Source organism: Ovis aries, chromosome 14 (assembly GCF_016772045.2).
Source record: "Ovis aries strain OAR_USU_Benz2616 breed Rambouillet chromosome 14, ARS-UI_Ramb_v3.0, whole genome shotgun sequence".
In the NCBI taxonomy this organism is placed as follows: domain Eukaryota; kingdom Metazoa; phylum Chordata; class Mammalia; order Artiodactyla; family Bovidae; genus Ovis; species Ovis aries.
Window position 1 is genome coordinate 54073823 of NC_056067.1, and position 16761 is coordinate 54090583.

The 16761-nt window shown below is 46.5% G+C and overlaps 1 protein-coding gene across 1 annotated transcript; it reads left to right on the forward strand.

Moving 5' to 3' along the window:
- Positions 1-878: 878 nt before the first annotated feature.
- On the forward strand, positions 879-15069 carry C5AR1 (complement C5a receptor 1). The gene is made up of 2 exons (XM_004015336.4): positions 879-936; positions 12432-15069. Exons 1-2 carry the CDS (start codon positions 934-936, stop codon positions 13485-13487), a joined length of 1059 nt encoding a protein of 352 aa, XP_004015385.1. The 5' UTR covers positions 879-933; the 3' UTR covers positions 13488-15069.
- The last annotated feature ends 1692 nt before the right edge of the window (positions 15070-16761 follow it).

Here is a 16761-nt window from a genome sequence, read left to right on the forward strand (position 1 = left end):
TGTTTCAGCAATAACCCAGAAAGGGACTGGAAAAGATGGTGATGGCTCTTGCCTGGAAAATCCCATGGATGGAGGAGCCTGGTGGGCTGCAGTCCCTGGGGTCGCTGAGAGTTGGACACAACTCAGTGACTTCACTTTCACTTTTCACTTTCATGCATTGGAGAAGGAAATGGCAACCCACTCCAATGTTCTTGCCTGGAGAATCCCAGGGACGGGGGAGCCTGGTGGGCTGCCATCTATGGAGTCACACAGAGTCGGACACGACTGAAGCGACTTAGCAGCAGCAGCAGCAGACGGGAAGACTGAATAGTCCTCAAGTACTGGGCCATCTTCACAGACTTGCTTTTCCTCTCTGGGTCTCAATGGAACCCAGTTGGGAGGCTGGGGCTCACAATCAATTCCCAGTTCCCAGGTTGAAGCCAACTGAACCCCTGAGCTTTTTCAGGGCTACCTGGGGCCATAGAAGGAAAGAGTGAGTGTGTGTGTGTGAAGTCGCTCAGTCGTGTCCGACTCTTTGCAACCCCACGGACAGCAGCCCACCACGCTCCTCTGTCCATGGGATTCTCCAAGCAATAGTACTGGAGTGGATTGCCATTTCCTTCTCCAGAAGGAAAGAGACAGCCTCTCAAATGGGGAACTCAAGGCAGGGAGAGGGGCCAGGTCTCGACAAGGTGGGAGTCTCTAACGTCTGGCTTCCTTCCTCCTGGGACCTGGAACTTCCTCCTGGCCCCTTCCATGGAGCGGCTGGAGGAGGTGTTCAGGGTTCACTGGGTGTGTGCCTTGCGGAAGAAACCCCAAGCCCCAGACCAATGAGAACCCCAGAGGGGTAAGACGGGTCATTTCCTCTCTGGTTATCTGCACCCTCCCTTGGGGCTTGCAAGCCACAGCCCTTGGGAGCCTTTGATCAGAGGAGAATCTGGGAGAGACCTGAAGATGGTGAGTCTAGAGGGGAACGGGGGGCAGACACCCCCTATGTGTGTGCTCTCCCTTCTTGGCACCATCTGCTCCCTTTTTCCTTCCTCCTCCTCCCAGTCCTTGACCTCTCCCCTTCTCTCCTCACCTTCCTCTCCCCCTCAGGGGCTGGGAAGCAGCTAAGAAGTAAGACTGTCAAGGGGTTATAGGGCCCGTGATTAGCTTTGACTTTTCCTCTCTGTTAAATAATCCCAAAATAGTTTGAAAATTTTGTTTCTACACATTTTATTATTCACCCATGATTTTCTAAAATTGAAATGTTTTAATTCCTTTCTCTGCTCAGTTGATGCTGAGATCCATATTTAGTTTTATAAGCTAATCCCTGTGTTTTTTTGGCTCATGAGATTTTTTTTTTGTCATGGAAATATAGGAGTGGAATATTAATACATTTCACTTTAGCTCTGTAATGTCAGAATTTTTTTTTTAATTAAAAGATGGACTAGAGCTTTTTCTTTCTGAATACTAATAATTAAAAAAAAAAAAAAGTCCCAAATCCTTAAAGGGTACTCAGTGAAAGGACCATCCCTGCCCAGAGACTCAGATTCCTCGTAGCTCTGGTTTCTTGTAACCAGAAACGTAGGAGGGTGGAATCAGGGCAACAGTTTGTGGCTAACACTTCTGGAAACAGTCCATGACAGTGTAGAGAGTAAGGAATATTTTGACATGGAGATCATACCGAAACTAGGTTCAAATCCTGCCTATCTTGTGTAGGAGCTGAAGAGACTCGTCTGTCTGAGCCTCCTTCTCCTTGTCACTAAGATGGGGATAGTCTGTATCACAGGGTCATGGAGAGAGTTCAGTGAGATAATACATGGGAAGCGCTTTCAGCAGTGGCTGGCATACAGCTGGCTCTCAATGCCTGTGATGTGTCTATCCTTTCTACCCTACAAAGAGAAGTCTTTTTTACACGATATCCTACCTCTCGCTTTTTTTCTTACGTGAATAACTTATAATATTATTGACAACCTCCACCTGCATGCCAGGCACTGTGCTAGGCACTTGACGTTTACAAACGTCAGCTTAATCTGTGAGAAACATACTGGTATATCCTGGTGTGTTTCAGGGAAATTCCCTTTATCTTTTCATCAGCTGTGGGATATGCCAGTGAGAGTTTCCATTGCTTATCAGTGGAAATTTAGCTGTTTGTAATTAGAAAATTCCCTGGTGGTCCAGTGATTAAGATTCAGCACTTTCACTGTCAGGGGTCTGGGTCCGATCGCTGGTCAGGGAGATAAGATCCTACAGGCTGGGCAGCCAAAAAAAAAAAAAAAAAAAACGCAAACCCTGAAACACCAGAATTATATCTTTGGATTCATGTCTGGGTTTTCAGAACTGCAAATGCTGAATCTAAGACACAGACAATTTTTATTTTAACAGATATTGCCAAAACCTGTACCAATTTATATTCCTCATCTTCAGAGCAGGAGAGTATTTACTTGTCTAGACACCCATCTGCATGTTCAGATGGAACTATTTTTGCTTTTTGCCAGCCTGAAAGGTAGTTCCTCGCATCCTGAAAGGATCCGGAGGCTTGTCTTTTTCACATCGTTTTTAAAATGCAAATGCCTGTGTTTCTTCGTGCTCAGGGATGTTGAGTCTCAAAGACTGTGCAGATTCAAGAGGATGAGTCGAGATGCTCACCCCCATCCTTGTATCCCAGTTTCTGAGGATGCCTTAGTGGTTTTATGTGGTTCTGTGGGTGGACTGTTTAAAGACATTGTGTCCACGTAGAAATGGGGAGAGGGATGTTCCAGAAAAAAAAGCAGCCCGTGCCTTCTGTGTATTTCCTAGGCCTGACAGCATCTCTGAGTCTATTATTTCCGCCATAAAGAAGGGGACAGTTGGCAGGACGTTCCCTGCCCTGAAGATGGCAAGACGGAAGCCCTGCAAGGGAGGGAAGGGGCGTGTGGCCCCTCTTAACGCTCCTACTTTTCTTCCTCCTCTGGGGATCGCTCCCGTCTTTGCTGGCCTGAGTCCCAGCCCCAGCCTCCTCTCTGGTCCTCTTGCCTCTAATCTCACCTCCCCACAGCAGCCAGAGGAAGCTTTCTGAACAAGAACGCTCATCTAGTCCCTCTGTGACTCAAAGACCATCTGCGGCTCCCCATGACCCCAGGATAAAACACATCTCCTTTAACATGACATCTGTGGCTCCTCCAACCTCATCCTGGCTACCTGCCAGCCTCGCTGGTGTTCTTTCACCTTCTGGTGTGTGACATCCTCCCTGTTACCGTGTGACCCTTTGCCTTGAAGGCATGGGGTCCCCTCACTCCCACCACGCCTGAGGCCTGGTAACCTCTCAGAGAAGGTTCTAGGGTTGGACTCTCTGAAGGTCTCTCCTACCTCTGTCACTTGCTAACAGTGAGGACCTGGAAAGGTCTCTTAAGCTGTCTGTAGCCTCAGTTTTCTCATCTGCAAAGTGGGTATTGCAGTGGCAAAAAAAGAAGAGCTGATACAGGAAAAGGACTTAGAACTTGGTGATTCTGATTGCTTTTCTCCTAAGCATCTTCTCCTTAGCCCTCGCCTCCTCTGATCCATTCATGAGTCCTCACACTCACCACCCTAGTGCAAACCACCATCATCCCTCACCACAGCTGGGCAATTCCAATCACCTCTCCTTCTCAGCTTCTGATCTGGCCCTTTCTCCACACAGTAGGCAAGGGCTCTTAAAAACGAGCCTTTGATCTTAGGAAAAAAAGAGTACCCGCCTTTGGGCTTGTTGTACCGTAAACACTGTGGTTAGAGAATTAACAAACTAACACCTAGGAAGCACTTAGGAATCGCTTAGGAGCCCCAGACCGCTGGAGTCTGAGACGAAGCCACCAGCCACATGGGGCTGGTGAAACTTAATTAAAATGACAGCAAAGTACAAGTTCAGTTCCCAGACACATCTGCCGCATGTCACAAACTCCACAGCCAGAGGTGACTGGCGGCTACCATCCTGGATGGCACACCTCTGGGACATTCCCATCAGTGCAGAAATTTCATTTGGACCATGTTGCAGTGATTTTTTTTTTTTTTTCCATTTCTACTTTGTTCTTTGTTGTTGCTTAGTGGCTAAGTCATGTCCGACTTTTTTTGCGACCCCATGGACTGTAGCCCTCCAGGCTCCTCAGTCCATAGGATTTCCCAGGCAAGGATACTGGAGTGGATCGCGCGGGGTTGTGGCTTGATTTTTCCAACACCCTTCTGCTGATCCCCCAGCAGGCTGGATTCTCTGTAGAACACACTCTGTTCCCATCCCTGGTGATAAATTTCCCTCTCGCAGGAGACCATAACCTCTCCAAGGACAGGTGCCAGGTATGTCAGGAGCCGATCTCTAGTCTGGTAACGTTTATGAGATGAAGAAATATGCTTAGCCTCTTTCCTAGACTCCTAGAATGGCACTTGCGTGTGCTCGGGTGCCAAGTCGTGTCCCATTCTTTGAGACCCTGTGGACTGTAGCCCCCCAGGCTCCTCTAGTCCGTGGGATGCCCCAGGCAAGAATACTGGAGTGGGTTGCCATTTCCTTCTCCAGGGGATCTTTCTGACCCTCGGAGCAAACGTGCAACTCCAGCTTGGCAGGTGGATTCTTTACTGCTGAGCCACCTGGGAAGCCCCTTCTAGAATGGTAGAACCACAAATTCTTTAGTAGAGGCTGTATAATATCCATTTCTGGGGAGAGCGGAATGGGTGGTATATTCACTGATGTGGCTTACATACCAGAAGAAGAAAAGCATATATGGTGAGGGGCTTCCCTGGCAGTCCAGTGGTTAAGATTCTGGGCTTCCAAAGCAGGTTCGATGCCTGGTCGGGGAACTAGGATCCCACAGGCCTCTTAGCAGGGACCAACCCCACCCCCTCTCCCCCCAGAAAGTATACCAACCTCCTACTTCCCTTCCCCTGGGGCAACCACTCTTCCAGACTTCCTCTGCCTGCTTCTGGAGCTAGTCTGTGCAGACACTTAGGAGAGAGAAATCGACAGAGGGGAAGTGGTGAGGAGGGGAGAGGGGGTTGGGAGGAGAGAGGGAAGCAGGGAGGAAGAATGACTCTCTTTGGCAGGTAGTGTTGCTTCACATACTGTTCTTACTTGTCCTGTTTCACCCTAGATCTTGGAGTTCTTTCCACACCCACCCTTAGGTAAACTTCCTCATTCTTTTGCTGGTTGCATAGAATTGTTTTGCCTGAAAGTGTCATCACTATTGAGCCAGTCGCCTCTTGCCTGGACGCTTCAGCTGTTTCCCTTCTTTATAGAGATACAGCCGTGACTAAACTTTACAAGCCATTTACATCAGGAGGATCCTAAAAACCGCAGAGCGTTAGAATCAGCATCTTTTTCCTGCCCCTGTGCAGTCAGTGAGAGGGAAGGGCTGCGTGAGCTCATCCCAGGCGAGGATCTTTGTCATCTGATGTGAGGGGTAACGGCGAGCGTGGGAGCAGGGGGTGGGGAGGCGTCCCCCTTCTGGGGCCTGGATTATTCTGCAGCATAGTCCAGAGCTTGTGAAACGAGCAGAGATCGAAGTTAGCTGCATGTTATCATGTCCGAGGTGGACACTTAAACCATTTAACCACAGTGCAGGGTCCCCCTGGGCAGGATCTGGGGCCTCTTGCCATGCCCAGATTTGACCCTTTAGTGATCTGAGCTTGGGGGTCCCAGAGTAGAAAAAGGGAGGTCAGCGTGCTGGGGGTGACTCAGGGCAGAGTCTCTTTATCAGTGGAAATAAAGCAACCATTTTAACTTTTTGGAAACGTCTTCACACTTACAGAAAAAATTATAAGAATAATACAGGGAACTTCCATACTCTCTGGACACAGATTCTTCAGGTTTGCTCTATCTATCCGTCCCTTCTGTTTATTAATCTATCATCTACCACCTTTTCTTTTTTTTCTGAACCAGTTGAGAGGAAGTTGCAGGCATCTTTTGCTCCTACATATCTCAGGGTCTCCTTCTCAAACACAAAGACATTCATTTACACGAGTACAGTGATCACCATCAGGGAAGTTAGCATTTGATGTGATACTGTGATCTAGTCCATAGATCAGGTTAAAAGTTGCTCCGTGGTCCGAATAATGGCCTTCAGAGTGAATTTGTCTTTCCTGCTCCGGGCTGCGGTCCAGGATGTCACACCACATGTGGGTGTCCTGGTCTTTTAGTCCCGACTCATCTGGAACAGTCCTTTGGCCCTTCCTTATCTTTAGGACACTGGCATTTTAATTTTAATCAACCAAAATGCCACAAAATTTAGACTTCGTCATTTTGAAGTGCACCATTCAGCGGCACTAAGTATGTTCCGTGCTGCCCCATCACCGCGTGCGTGCTAGGTTGCTTCAGTCATGTCCAACTCTTTGTGACCCTATGGACCATAGCCCACCAGACTCCTCTGAGCATAGCATTCTCCAGGCAGGAATACGGGAGTGGGTTGCTATGCCCTCCTCTAGGGGATCTTCCTGACCCAGGGGTTGAACTCAAGTCTCCTGCCTTGCAGGAAGATTCTTTACCACGGAGCCACCGGGGAAGCTCTGTCTCCAACACTTCATCTATTTCCAGAAACTAGTCATCACCCTCAAAAGAAACCCTGTGCCCACTAAGCAATCCCTCCCTGCTCCTGCTCCCCTAGCTCGAGGCTGTTACAAGCACATCTCCCATCTCTATGGATTTGCAGTTTAGACATTTTCTATAAATGGAATCATATAGTATGATCTGACTTCTTTCACTCAGCATGTTTACAGGCTTCATCCACATTGTAGCTTATGTCAATATTTCATCCCTTTTTATGGCTGGATAATATTCCACTACACGGATATACCATGCCCAGTTCATCCACTCTTCGGATGAACTGACCTTTCCCCTTTGGATAATTTGATCTCCGCTAATGGCCATACCAGCACATATGCTGGAGCATCAGCCTGGCTGACCTGGTTGACCTTAAGGAAACATAAAGGAACTAGAAATTAAAAAGTGGTTCAGAGAAAGATCTGAGCTCTCCAATAATTGTAAGATCAATGGGAAACAAGAGCATTGCCATTTCTTATCTCCCTACTGTGTACCGGGCACTCTGCCAGGTTCTTGAAGATTTTTCATCTTATTTAATCTATGAGCTGGGTGCTTAGTGGGTCAAAACCTCAGCCTGCAGATTCAAGTACCCTAAAAATCCAGCTCTGAATATTTCTGTAACAATGATCTCTGTTTTTCTCTGCCTCCTTTCCCCGGGCTGGTGACAAAATCACCTTCAGGGATGGGCTCCAGGGGCCACAGAGTTTGCCCGTTGGGTGTCCTTGGAGGCCCCCTTCCAACCTCTGGAACTGCCCAACGGCAACCTCTCTGGGTTTGCATACCAATCTAAAGAAAGTTGAATTCCCATCTCCATGACTGGGACAGGCTACTTCATCTTCCGGTGCCTGTGTCTCCTTGTCAATAAAATGGGCATATTCATAGGACCTACTTGTAGGGTTGTGGTCAGGACTGAAAGAGCTAATGCTGTACTTAAACATAGCAGATGCTCAGTAAACACTGGCTGCCTTAGCGCCATCGCTCCCCGTCCTGCATGGGGATTTTTCTTCTGCCTGTGTCTAGTGCCTCCGGGTTATTGTTTTGTGTCCAAGACTGTTTCTCATTCACCTGCTGCTCTTTCTCTCTTTGGAGGGGGATATGACACTTCCTGGCAAGAAAGTTCTTTATTTTATTATGGAAAATATCAAACACACGAAAGCAGAGAGAACGAAGTTGTGAATGTCCAATGTACTCATGACCCAGCTCCCACAGTTATCAACACTTTGTCATTCTTAGTCATCCTTGGTCCTCCCTCCTTCCCTCCTCTTCTTCTTTTTTTTTTTTTTTTCCTGGAATTTTTAAAGCAAACCCAAAACATCCTATTTCACCTGCTATGTGAAATCTCTATCAGAAACTGTCTTCTACCACTTTTTGAAAACATAAATACAATATCCTATCACCCTCAATAGAATAAGCAATGGTTCCTTACTATTGTTGGATATCCAGTCTATTTTAAAATCTCCCAGATGTCTCCAAAATATCTTATTTTCCATACGACTATTCCAATCAGGATCCAGCCTTGGTCTCCGTATTATCTTTGGTATATCTATGTCCTAAATCTCTCTCTCCTTTGAACATTTTTCCTATAGTACAGTGGGCTTCCCAGGTGGCCCAGTGGTAAAGAATCCACAGGCCAAAGCAGGAGACACAAGAGATGTGGGTTCGATTGCTGGGTCGGGAAGATCCCCAGAAGGAGGAAATGGCAACCCACTCCAGTATTCTTTTTTTCTGTATGTGATTAACAGGTCTTTTATTGGTAGTCAACTGGAGCAAACAATCAGAACAGCACACGTGCAGTATTTAGTAGACACAGTAAAAGTTGCTGCTGCTGCTGCTGCTGCTAAGTCACTTCAGTCGTGTCCGACTCTGCGCGACCCCATAGACGGCAGCCCACCAGGCTCCCCCACCCCTGGGATTCTCCAGGCAAGAGCACTGGAGTGGGTTGCCATTTCCTTCTCCAATCCAAGAAAGTGAAAAGTGAAAGGGAAGTCACTCATTGGTGTCCGACTCTTTGCGACCCCATGGACTGCAGCCCACCAGTCTCCTCCATCCATGGGATTTTCCAGGCCAGAGTACTGGAGTGGGGTGCCATTGCCTTCTCTGACAAAAGTTAAAGGAATTCAAAACCTATATAAAACAAAACACTGGAGAAAAAAAAAATTGTACAGCTTAAGAGAGACAGTGGGAAACGTCCTCTCCATCCTGTGACTGCAACTTGTACTCTGTACCCAACAGACCAAAATAATACAGACTTTTTAGTACTGGTTGTATTTAAGAGGATTAAACACGTTTTCTAAGAATCTTGCAATGACAAATAAGGGACCCTTTCTCTGATAAAGCAAACATTTAAGGGCGGAAAGTGGGGATTATGGAACTGACCACTGTTTTGTAACCGTTTAAAATAATTTCTCATTTTCCAAACACTGCTTTCACAACAGAAGTGTTTTGCGCTTGCACAATATTAATTACTTTGTTATATATGGAAGCCTGTGGTAGGCTGATTACACAATAAGGCTGCAAACAACCAGCGGTACTTTTCTGATGTCACAAGAGTACATAAAACTGAAACATCACCAAAAGTACATAAAAAACTCATCAACATAAACAGCGAAGGACATTAAAAATATAATCAGGAAAAAAATACAATTGCTAAAATGTGGTTTAGGGCGGAGCCACTGTCTACCCAGTGGCTTCAAATGGCGTTCATAGCAAGTCTGGATGACTTTACAGGACCCTTCTTCAATACTGACTAATGCACCCTTTTAACATGTGCATTATTACACAGGCTGCAACTTCACAAGGAGACGCTGATGTCGTTACTAAATGAGACACTCTTAACCCTCACATCGGCTTTGTCCCCAGCTGGAATTATCACCTTACCACTCCAGTAATCTTGCCTGGAGAACTCCAGGGACGGAGGAACCTGGCGGGCTACAGTCCGTGGGGTTGCAAAGGAGTCCAATACGACTTAGCAACCAAACAACAATAAATAGTTGATTCCAGCGTTCCCTGTGCTCGACAGTAGGTCCTTATTAGTTATCTATAAATCTCTTCTAATCCACGACACTTTCAATTCCATTTTTTTTCCTCTTCCTATTTTAAAAATGCCATTTATTTGCGAGAGAAACAATACCATTTGTCTTGCAGAGTTTCCTGAGCTCTTGATTGGGCTGGTTTTGTCCCTGTGGTGTTATTTATCATATTCCTCTCTCAACTGCTTTTCCTGTAAACTGGTAGTTTTAGAGCTAAGACCTTGATTAGAGTCACATTGTTTTGTTTTTTTTTTTTGCAAAAATTACTCCATGGATGGTGGTGGTTTAGTTGCTAAGTCGTGTCTGACTCTTGCAACACCATGGGCTGTAGCCCACCAGGCTCCTCTGTCCATGGGATTTCCCAGGCAAGAATACTGGAGTGCATTGCCATTTCCTTCTCCATGGGATCTTCCTGACCCAGGGATCGAACCCGAGTCTGCCATATAGCAGGCAGATTCTTTACTGAATGAACTGCGAGGGGAGCCCTGGTGCTGTATCGTCGTTTTACCGCGTCACATCCGAGCAGATATCCACTCGTCTCTCTTCTCCGAGTGCTGAGGTTGATGGGAGGGTCTGCGGTGCCAGCACCGAGTCATTGCAAGGTTCCTGCCTGTTTTTTACATGATGGTTTTATGAGATGTTTTTGTTCATCATCCAGATCCATATTTCCTTCAGTCTATCCTTCCTTCTGCAGGAATTATTTTTAGAGTCTTCTCTAAAGAAGGACCTCCCACAATGACTCTCTATTTCTCTGTAATAATACTCTGTACAGAAACGGCAGGATAAGTGCTTGATTCATTCCCTTTTCAGAATAAAAATGTGACCACTGACTTACTTGATTTTATTATCATTATGAACTCATAGATCTTTATTATTGATATACATTTTACTCCATCAGTTATTATCATTATTATTAAATACTCAAATTGTCCTGTCTTCTGGCTAGTGTGGCTTTGAGTGGCTCTGACGGGCAAGCTCCTTGCTACCTCATAGCTCAGTTGGTAAAGAATGTGCCTGCAATGCGGGAGACCTGGGTTCGACCCCTGGATTGGGAAGATCCCCTGGAGAAGGGAAAGGCTACCCACTCCAGTATTCTGGCCTGGAGAATTCCATGGACTATATAGAGGCGGACATGACTGAGTGACTTTCACTTTCACTTTCTGGCTAGTGTGGGCTCTTTCAGGCTCTCTCTTTTCTTTTTTTTGCCACACCATGTGACTTGTGGGATCTTAATTCCCTGAGCAGGGATCGGCCCTGCACCAACTGCCTTGGAAGGTCGAATCTCAACCACTGGACCATCGGGGAAGTGCTTTTGATATGTCCCTGTTGTTACTTAAACTTTTTCTTACTTTCTAGTGTGAGATGTTCTGGCCTCATCTTGGATATTTTCTGTCCCAGGACAGGAACCAACTTTTCTCCAAGGAGCCCCAGTTCTTCTGACTTGTTGTTGTTCAGTTGCTAAGTCCTGTCTGACCCCATGGACTGGAGCATGCCAGGCTTCCCTCTCCTTCACTGTCTCCTGGAGTTGCTCAAACTCATGTCCATTGAGTCGGTGATGCCATCCAACCATCTCATCCTCTGTTGCCCCCTTCTCCTTCTGCCCTCAATCCTTCCCAGCATCAGGGTCTTTTCCAATGAGCCAGCTCTTCACAACAGGTGGCCAAAGTATAGAGCTTCAGCTTCAGCATCGGTTCTTCCAATGAACATTCAGGGTTGATTTCCTTTAGGCCTGACTGGTTTGATCTCCTTGCTGTCCAAGGACTCTCAAGTCTTCTCCAGCACCATAGTTTGAAAGCATCAGTTCTTCGGCATTCAGCCTTTTCTATGGTCCAACTCTTGACTATACTTAAAATCCTGCATTGCTTGATATGTTTGCATGACAGTGTCAACCTGCAAACCACCCCCAGCTGGGAATGAAAACTGTGGGCTCATCTGAAGATCCCTCTCGCGTAACAAGGCAGGGTCATAAACCAAACAAACGACTGCAGCAGATTGCCTTTATTTTTTTCCAGCGTGGAATTTTTTTGGAGAGGCATTAATTTTGATTCTTTAAAATATTGCCCTAAGATATTATGTATCTTCACTGCTGTACACCTGAAATTAACACATTGTAAATCAACTATATAGTGAAAGTGAAGTCACTCAATCGTGTCTGACTTTTTGTGATCCCATGGACTGCAGCCTAGCAGGCTCCTCCCTCCATGGGATTCTCCAGGCAAGAGTACTGGAGTGGGTTGCCATTTCCTTCTCCAGGGAATCTTCCTGACCCAGGGATCAAACCCAGGTCTCCTGCATTCCAGGCAGATGCTTTAACCTCTGAGCCAGTAAAAATTAAAAAAAAAAAAATTTAAGTAATAGTTCAAGATTTGGGCTATCAATCTTGGAATTATCTGCATGTGATTATTAGTTCATTCTCCTCGAAGTATGTTTAAAATTGCTTATTTATTTTTGGCGGTGCTGGGTCTTCACTGCTGCCTATGGGTTTTCTCTAATTGGGGCGAGCAGGGGCTACTCTCTTAATTGCGGTGGGCAGGCTTCTCACTGCCGTGGCTTCTCTTACTGCGGAGCGGGGGCTCTAGAGCACACAAGCTTCAGTAGCTGTGGCTCTCGGGCTAAGCTGCTCCGTGGCACGTGAGATCTTCCTGGACCAGGGATCAAACCCACGTCCTCTGCTTTGGCAGGCGGATTCTTAACCACGGGATCACCAGGGAAGTCCGGTGGTCAACATTTGAATCAGGGGTGTGACACACCCCAGCTGGCTGTCAGCCCTCAGCATCCCTGTTTCCCCGGGAGACACCTGAGGCTTAAAGAAATGGCGTGATGGGCTTTCAGTGGCTCTGATGGGCAAGCTCCTTGCTACCTGCCACTCACACTCTCCCCGCCTCTCTGATTCCACCCAGGACTCCATGGCTGTCAGCACTCCTGATTACTCTGATTATGACAAATGGACCTCGAACCCCGACGACCGGGTGGATGACTCTCCCTACACCCACAGACTGCGAGCCCCAGATGTGATTGCCCTGGTGATCTTCGCTGCCGTCTTCCTGATCGGGGTGCCTGGCAATGCCATGGTGGTCTGGGTGACAGGGTCCGAGGTCAAGCGGACCGTCAACGCCATCTGGTTTCTCAACCTAGCGGTGGCCGACTTCCTCTCCTGCCTGGCACTGCCCATCTTGTTTACATCCATTATCCAGCAGAACCACTGGTCCTTTGGTGACGCTGCCTGTCGAATCCTGCCCTCTCTCATCCTTCTCAACATGTACGCCAGCATCTTACTCCTGGCCACCATCAGCGCCGACCGCTTCCTGCTGGTGTTCAATCCCGTCTGGTGCCAGAACTACCGAGGGGCCCGTGTGGCCTGGCTGGCCTGCACCGTGGCCTGGAGCTTGGCTCTGCTGCTGACCATACCTTCCTTTGTGTTCCGTCAGGTCTACGTAGAGCACTACCCGCCCAAGACGATGTGTGTCGTCGCATACGGTAGGGGCCATGAATATGCGGAGAAGGCCGTGGCCATCGTCCGGCTGGCTGTGGGCTTCCTGGGGCCGCTGGTCACGCTTGCAATCTGTTACACCTTCCTCCTGCTTCGGGCATGGAGCCGCACTGCCACGCGCTCCGCCAAGACGCTCAAGGTGGTGGTGGCCGTGGTGACCAGCTTCTTTGTCTTCTGGCTGCCCTACCAGGTGACGGGGATGATGCTGGCCTTTTTCCAGCCGCAATGGGACAGCTTCAAACTCGTGTCCAGTCTAGACGCCCTGTGCGTCTCCCTAGCTTATATCAACTGCTGCATTAACCCCATCATTTATGTGTTCGCCGCCCAGGGCTTTCACGCCCGGTTCCTGAAGACCCTCCCCGCCAGGGTCCGCGGCGTGTTGACTGAAGAGTCGGTACGCAGGGAGAGCAAGTCCCAGACGCTCTCCACGGTGGACACCCCGGCCCTGAAGAGCCAGGCGGTGTAAGGGGAGGCCTCTCTGAGCGCCAGCTTTCCGGGGCTCTGCCAAACTTCCGGTCCATTCACTTTGCTTTTTGAAACTCAGCCCGGGACAAGGTGGGCGGTGTTGGTTGAACGAATTCGCCACCTTTTCCTTCCATCTTTCCTGGACTAGTCCTGCTTCTTCTAGGCGAACCCATCTTACCGTTCTTCATTTTCCAAGGTTGATAAGTTCTTCCAGGACCCTTCCCCGCCCCAATCTTTCCATTCAAGGACTTTGGAAAACAAACAGCAACCAACATACTTGGAACCCTCCCATAGAATAAGACGTTCCTGTGCAGAGCGTGTGAAGATATCAGAGAGCAAAACAAACAGAAACACTCCAACTTTGAACAACAATGAAAAAAGAGTTCTGTATTTATTTTATGGAGAGTTGACCAAAAAAAAAAAAAATCTATGTATATAAAACTGGAATCTCAAAAGTTGTTCTTGTTTAGGACAAAGTAAAAATCCCCGGACTGGGCCTCACTGGTGGCTCAGTGGTAAAGAATCTGCCTGCCTGTGCAGGGGACAGGAGTTTGATTCCTGGTCGGGGGCGGAGGGCACAGAGATCCCACGAGCCTTGGGACATCTAAGCCCACGTGCCACAACTATTGAGCTGGAGAGCCCGTGCTCCACAACAAGAGAAGCCTCCACACCATAAATAGAGAGTAGCCCCTGCTCCCCGCACCTGGAGAAAGTCCACGCAGCAGGGAAGACCCAGCACAGCCATAAATAACAAAATAAATAAATTTAAAAAAATTTTTTAAATTCGTGGACCAATCTCAGCTTTGGAGAGTGAGTTGGTTTAAAGAGAAACAGTAAGGGCCTTCCCTGATGGTCTTGTGGTTAAGACTCCATGTTTTCACTGCAGGGGGTGTGGGTTCCATCCGGGTCAGGGAACTAACATCCCACATGCTGTGTGATGTGGCAAAAAAAAAAAGAGAGAAGCAGTAAGTTAGTACATTACTTCACTAGGTTAAAAAAAAAAAGAGAGAGAGAGTATTAAGTAAAAAGATGTGATGTGGTTATGGAGAAAAGCAACCAGTGCGGAAGATACCTAGGGTTGGGAAACACTGATTGGGTCCCTCCAGGAGGTGGAGTCCCAGGGGAATTTGCTCTTCGGGGCTGTCAATTGATGTTTTGTCTGCCCTGAAAAAGAAAACTAACCGTTTCATTTTGACCTCGTTTAGCGTCTCGTGAGGTTGGGTTGTAAGTGATAATATGAAAGTGATTTTGCTTGTCTTTGACCTGTTTCCTGTAACAGGAACATCTTTCAAAATGGTATTACAGTATCACAACCGAGATGTTGACATGGATATGGCCAAGGTGCCGGATGTTTTTGTAGCTGCCAAATCCCTTGTGACATCCTTTTCTAGCCACCTCCACTGCCCTCTGCCCTCCCCAGCTTTGTCCCCAGGCCCTGGCAACCACAAATCTGCTCTCCATCTCTGTCATTTGATACTTTCGAGAATATTGTATCGATGGACTCATATAGCATGTAACCTGTGGACTTTTAGATCGCTGGTATGCACCAGCTGAAAAATGAAAATAAAGAATAAGTGTAGAAATGTGTTGTTTATAACTGACCTGGAAATATTCCTACTTAGTGGTTTTGTGTGTGTGTGTGTCTGCATTGGCTAGGAATAGTGTACAGACAGCAGACAGCAAACAGCACTGTCCAACAGAAATGCAACATGAGCCACAGAAGTATAAAATTTTCCGGTAGATACATGAAAATGTTTAAAAATAATAAAATAAATAAAAATAAAAGACAATAGCAATATATTTAATGTTGTTGTTCAGTAGCTAAGTCATGTCTGACTCTTTGCAACCACATGAACTGCAGCACGCCAGGCCTCCCTGTCCATCACCAACTCCCGGAGGTTACTCAAACTCATGTCCATTGAGTCGATGATGCCATCCAACCATCTCATCCTCTGTCTCCCCCTTCTCCTCCTGGGTCTATTCCGATGAGTTGGCTCTTTGCGTCAGGTGGCCAAAGTATTGGAGCTTCCACTTCAGCATCAGTCCTTCCAATGACTATTCCAAGTTGATTTCCTTTAGGAAAGACTGGCTTGATCTCCTTGCTCTCCAATGATGTAATGCAATTATGTTATACTAACAACAAGGATATGAATGCTATATTAATTATATTATAATAATTTATTACATATCACATGATATATGAATATAAACATACTGTGTAAATGTATTATATAATCATGTTTACAACTACATGATATATAATTATATAACATAAACCATATAATACTATATTAATGTATATATGTATGAATACATCATAGTAACAATAATAAATATATAGTAATAATAATTTATGTTGCCATATAAAAATATATATGATATAAATAATAATAATAATATAGTTAATAATATATTTTGTTTAACTCAGTATTTTTATTTCAGCATGTAATCAGCGTGAAAAATTATTACTAAGATCTTTTACATTTTACATTCTTTTTTACACTGAAGTATAGCTAATTTACAATGTTATGTTAACTTAAAGTGAACAGCAAAGTGATTCAGTTATACATATATATATATATACATATATTCTTTTTCAGGTTCTTTTCCATTATAGGTTATTCCATGATGATGAGTGTCATTTCCTGTGTTATATAGTAGGCCCTCGATGTTTACCTAGTTTATGTGTAGTAGGGACGGGGGGAGCCTGGCAGGCTGCCGTCTATGGGGTCGCACAGAATCAGACACGACTGAAGAGACTTAGCAGCAGCAGCAGCAGCAGCAGCAGCAGCAGCAGTGTGCATATTGGAGAAGGCAATGGCTCATATGTTAAGAGCTTCCCACGTGGCGCAGTGGTAAAGAATCTACCTGCCAATTCAGGAGACACAGATGTGGGTTTGGTCCCTGGGTTGGAAAGATCCCTTGGAGTAGGAAAATGGCAAGCAGCTTCAGTATTCCTGCCCGGAAAACTCCATGGACAGAAGAGCCTGGTGAGCTATAGTCCGTGGGGTGGCAAAGACTTGGACACGACTACATGTGTGTGTGTTAATCCCAGACTCCTAATTTATCTCTGTCCTCCAGGCCCTGCTCTCCTTCCTGGTAACCATAAATCTGTTTTCTATGCCTGCGAGTCTACTTTTGCTTTGTAAATAAGCTCATTCGTGTGACTTTTGTTGGTTCCACCCGTGAGTGCCGTCATATGATACTTGTGTTTCTCTCCCTGATTTACTCCACTTAGTAGGGTCATCTCTAGGCCCATCCATGTTGCTGCAGGT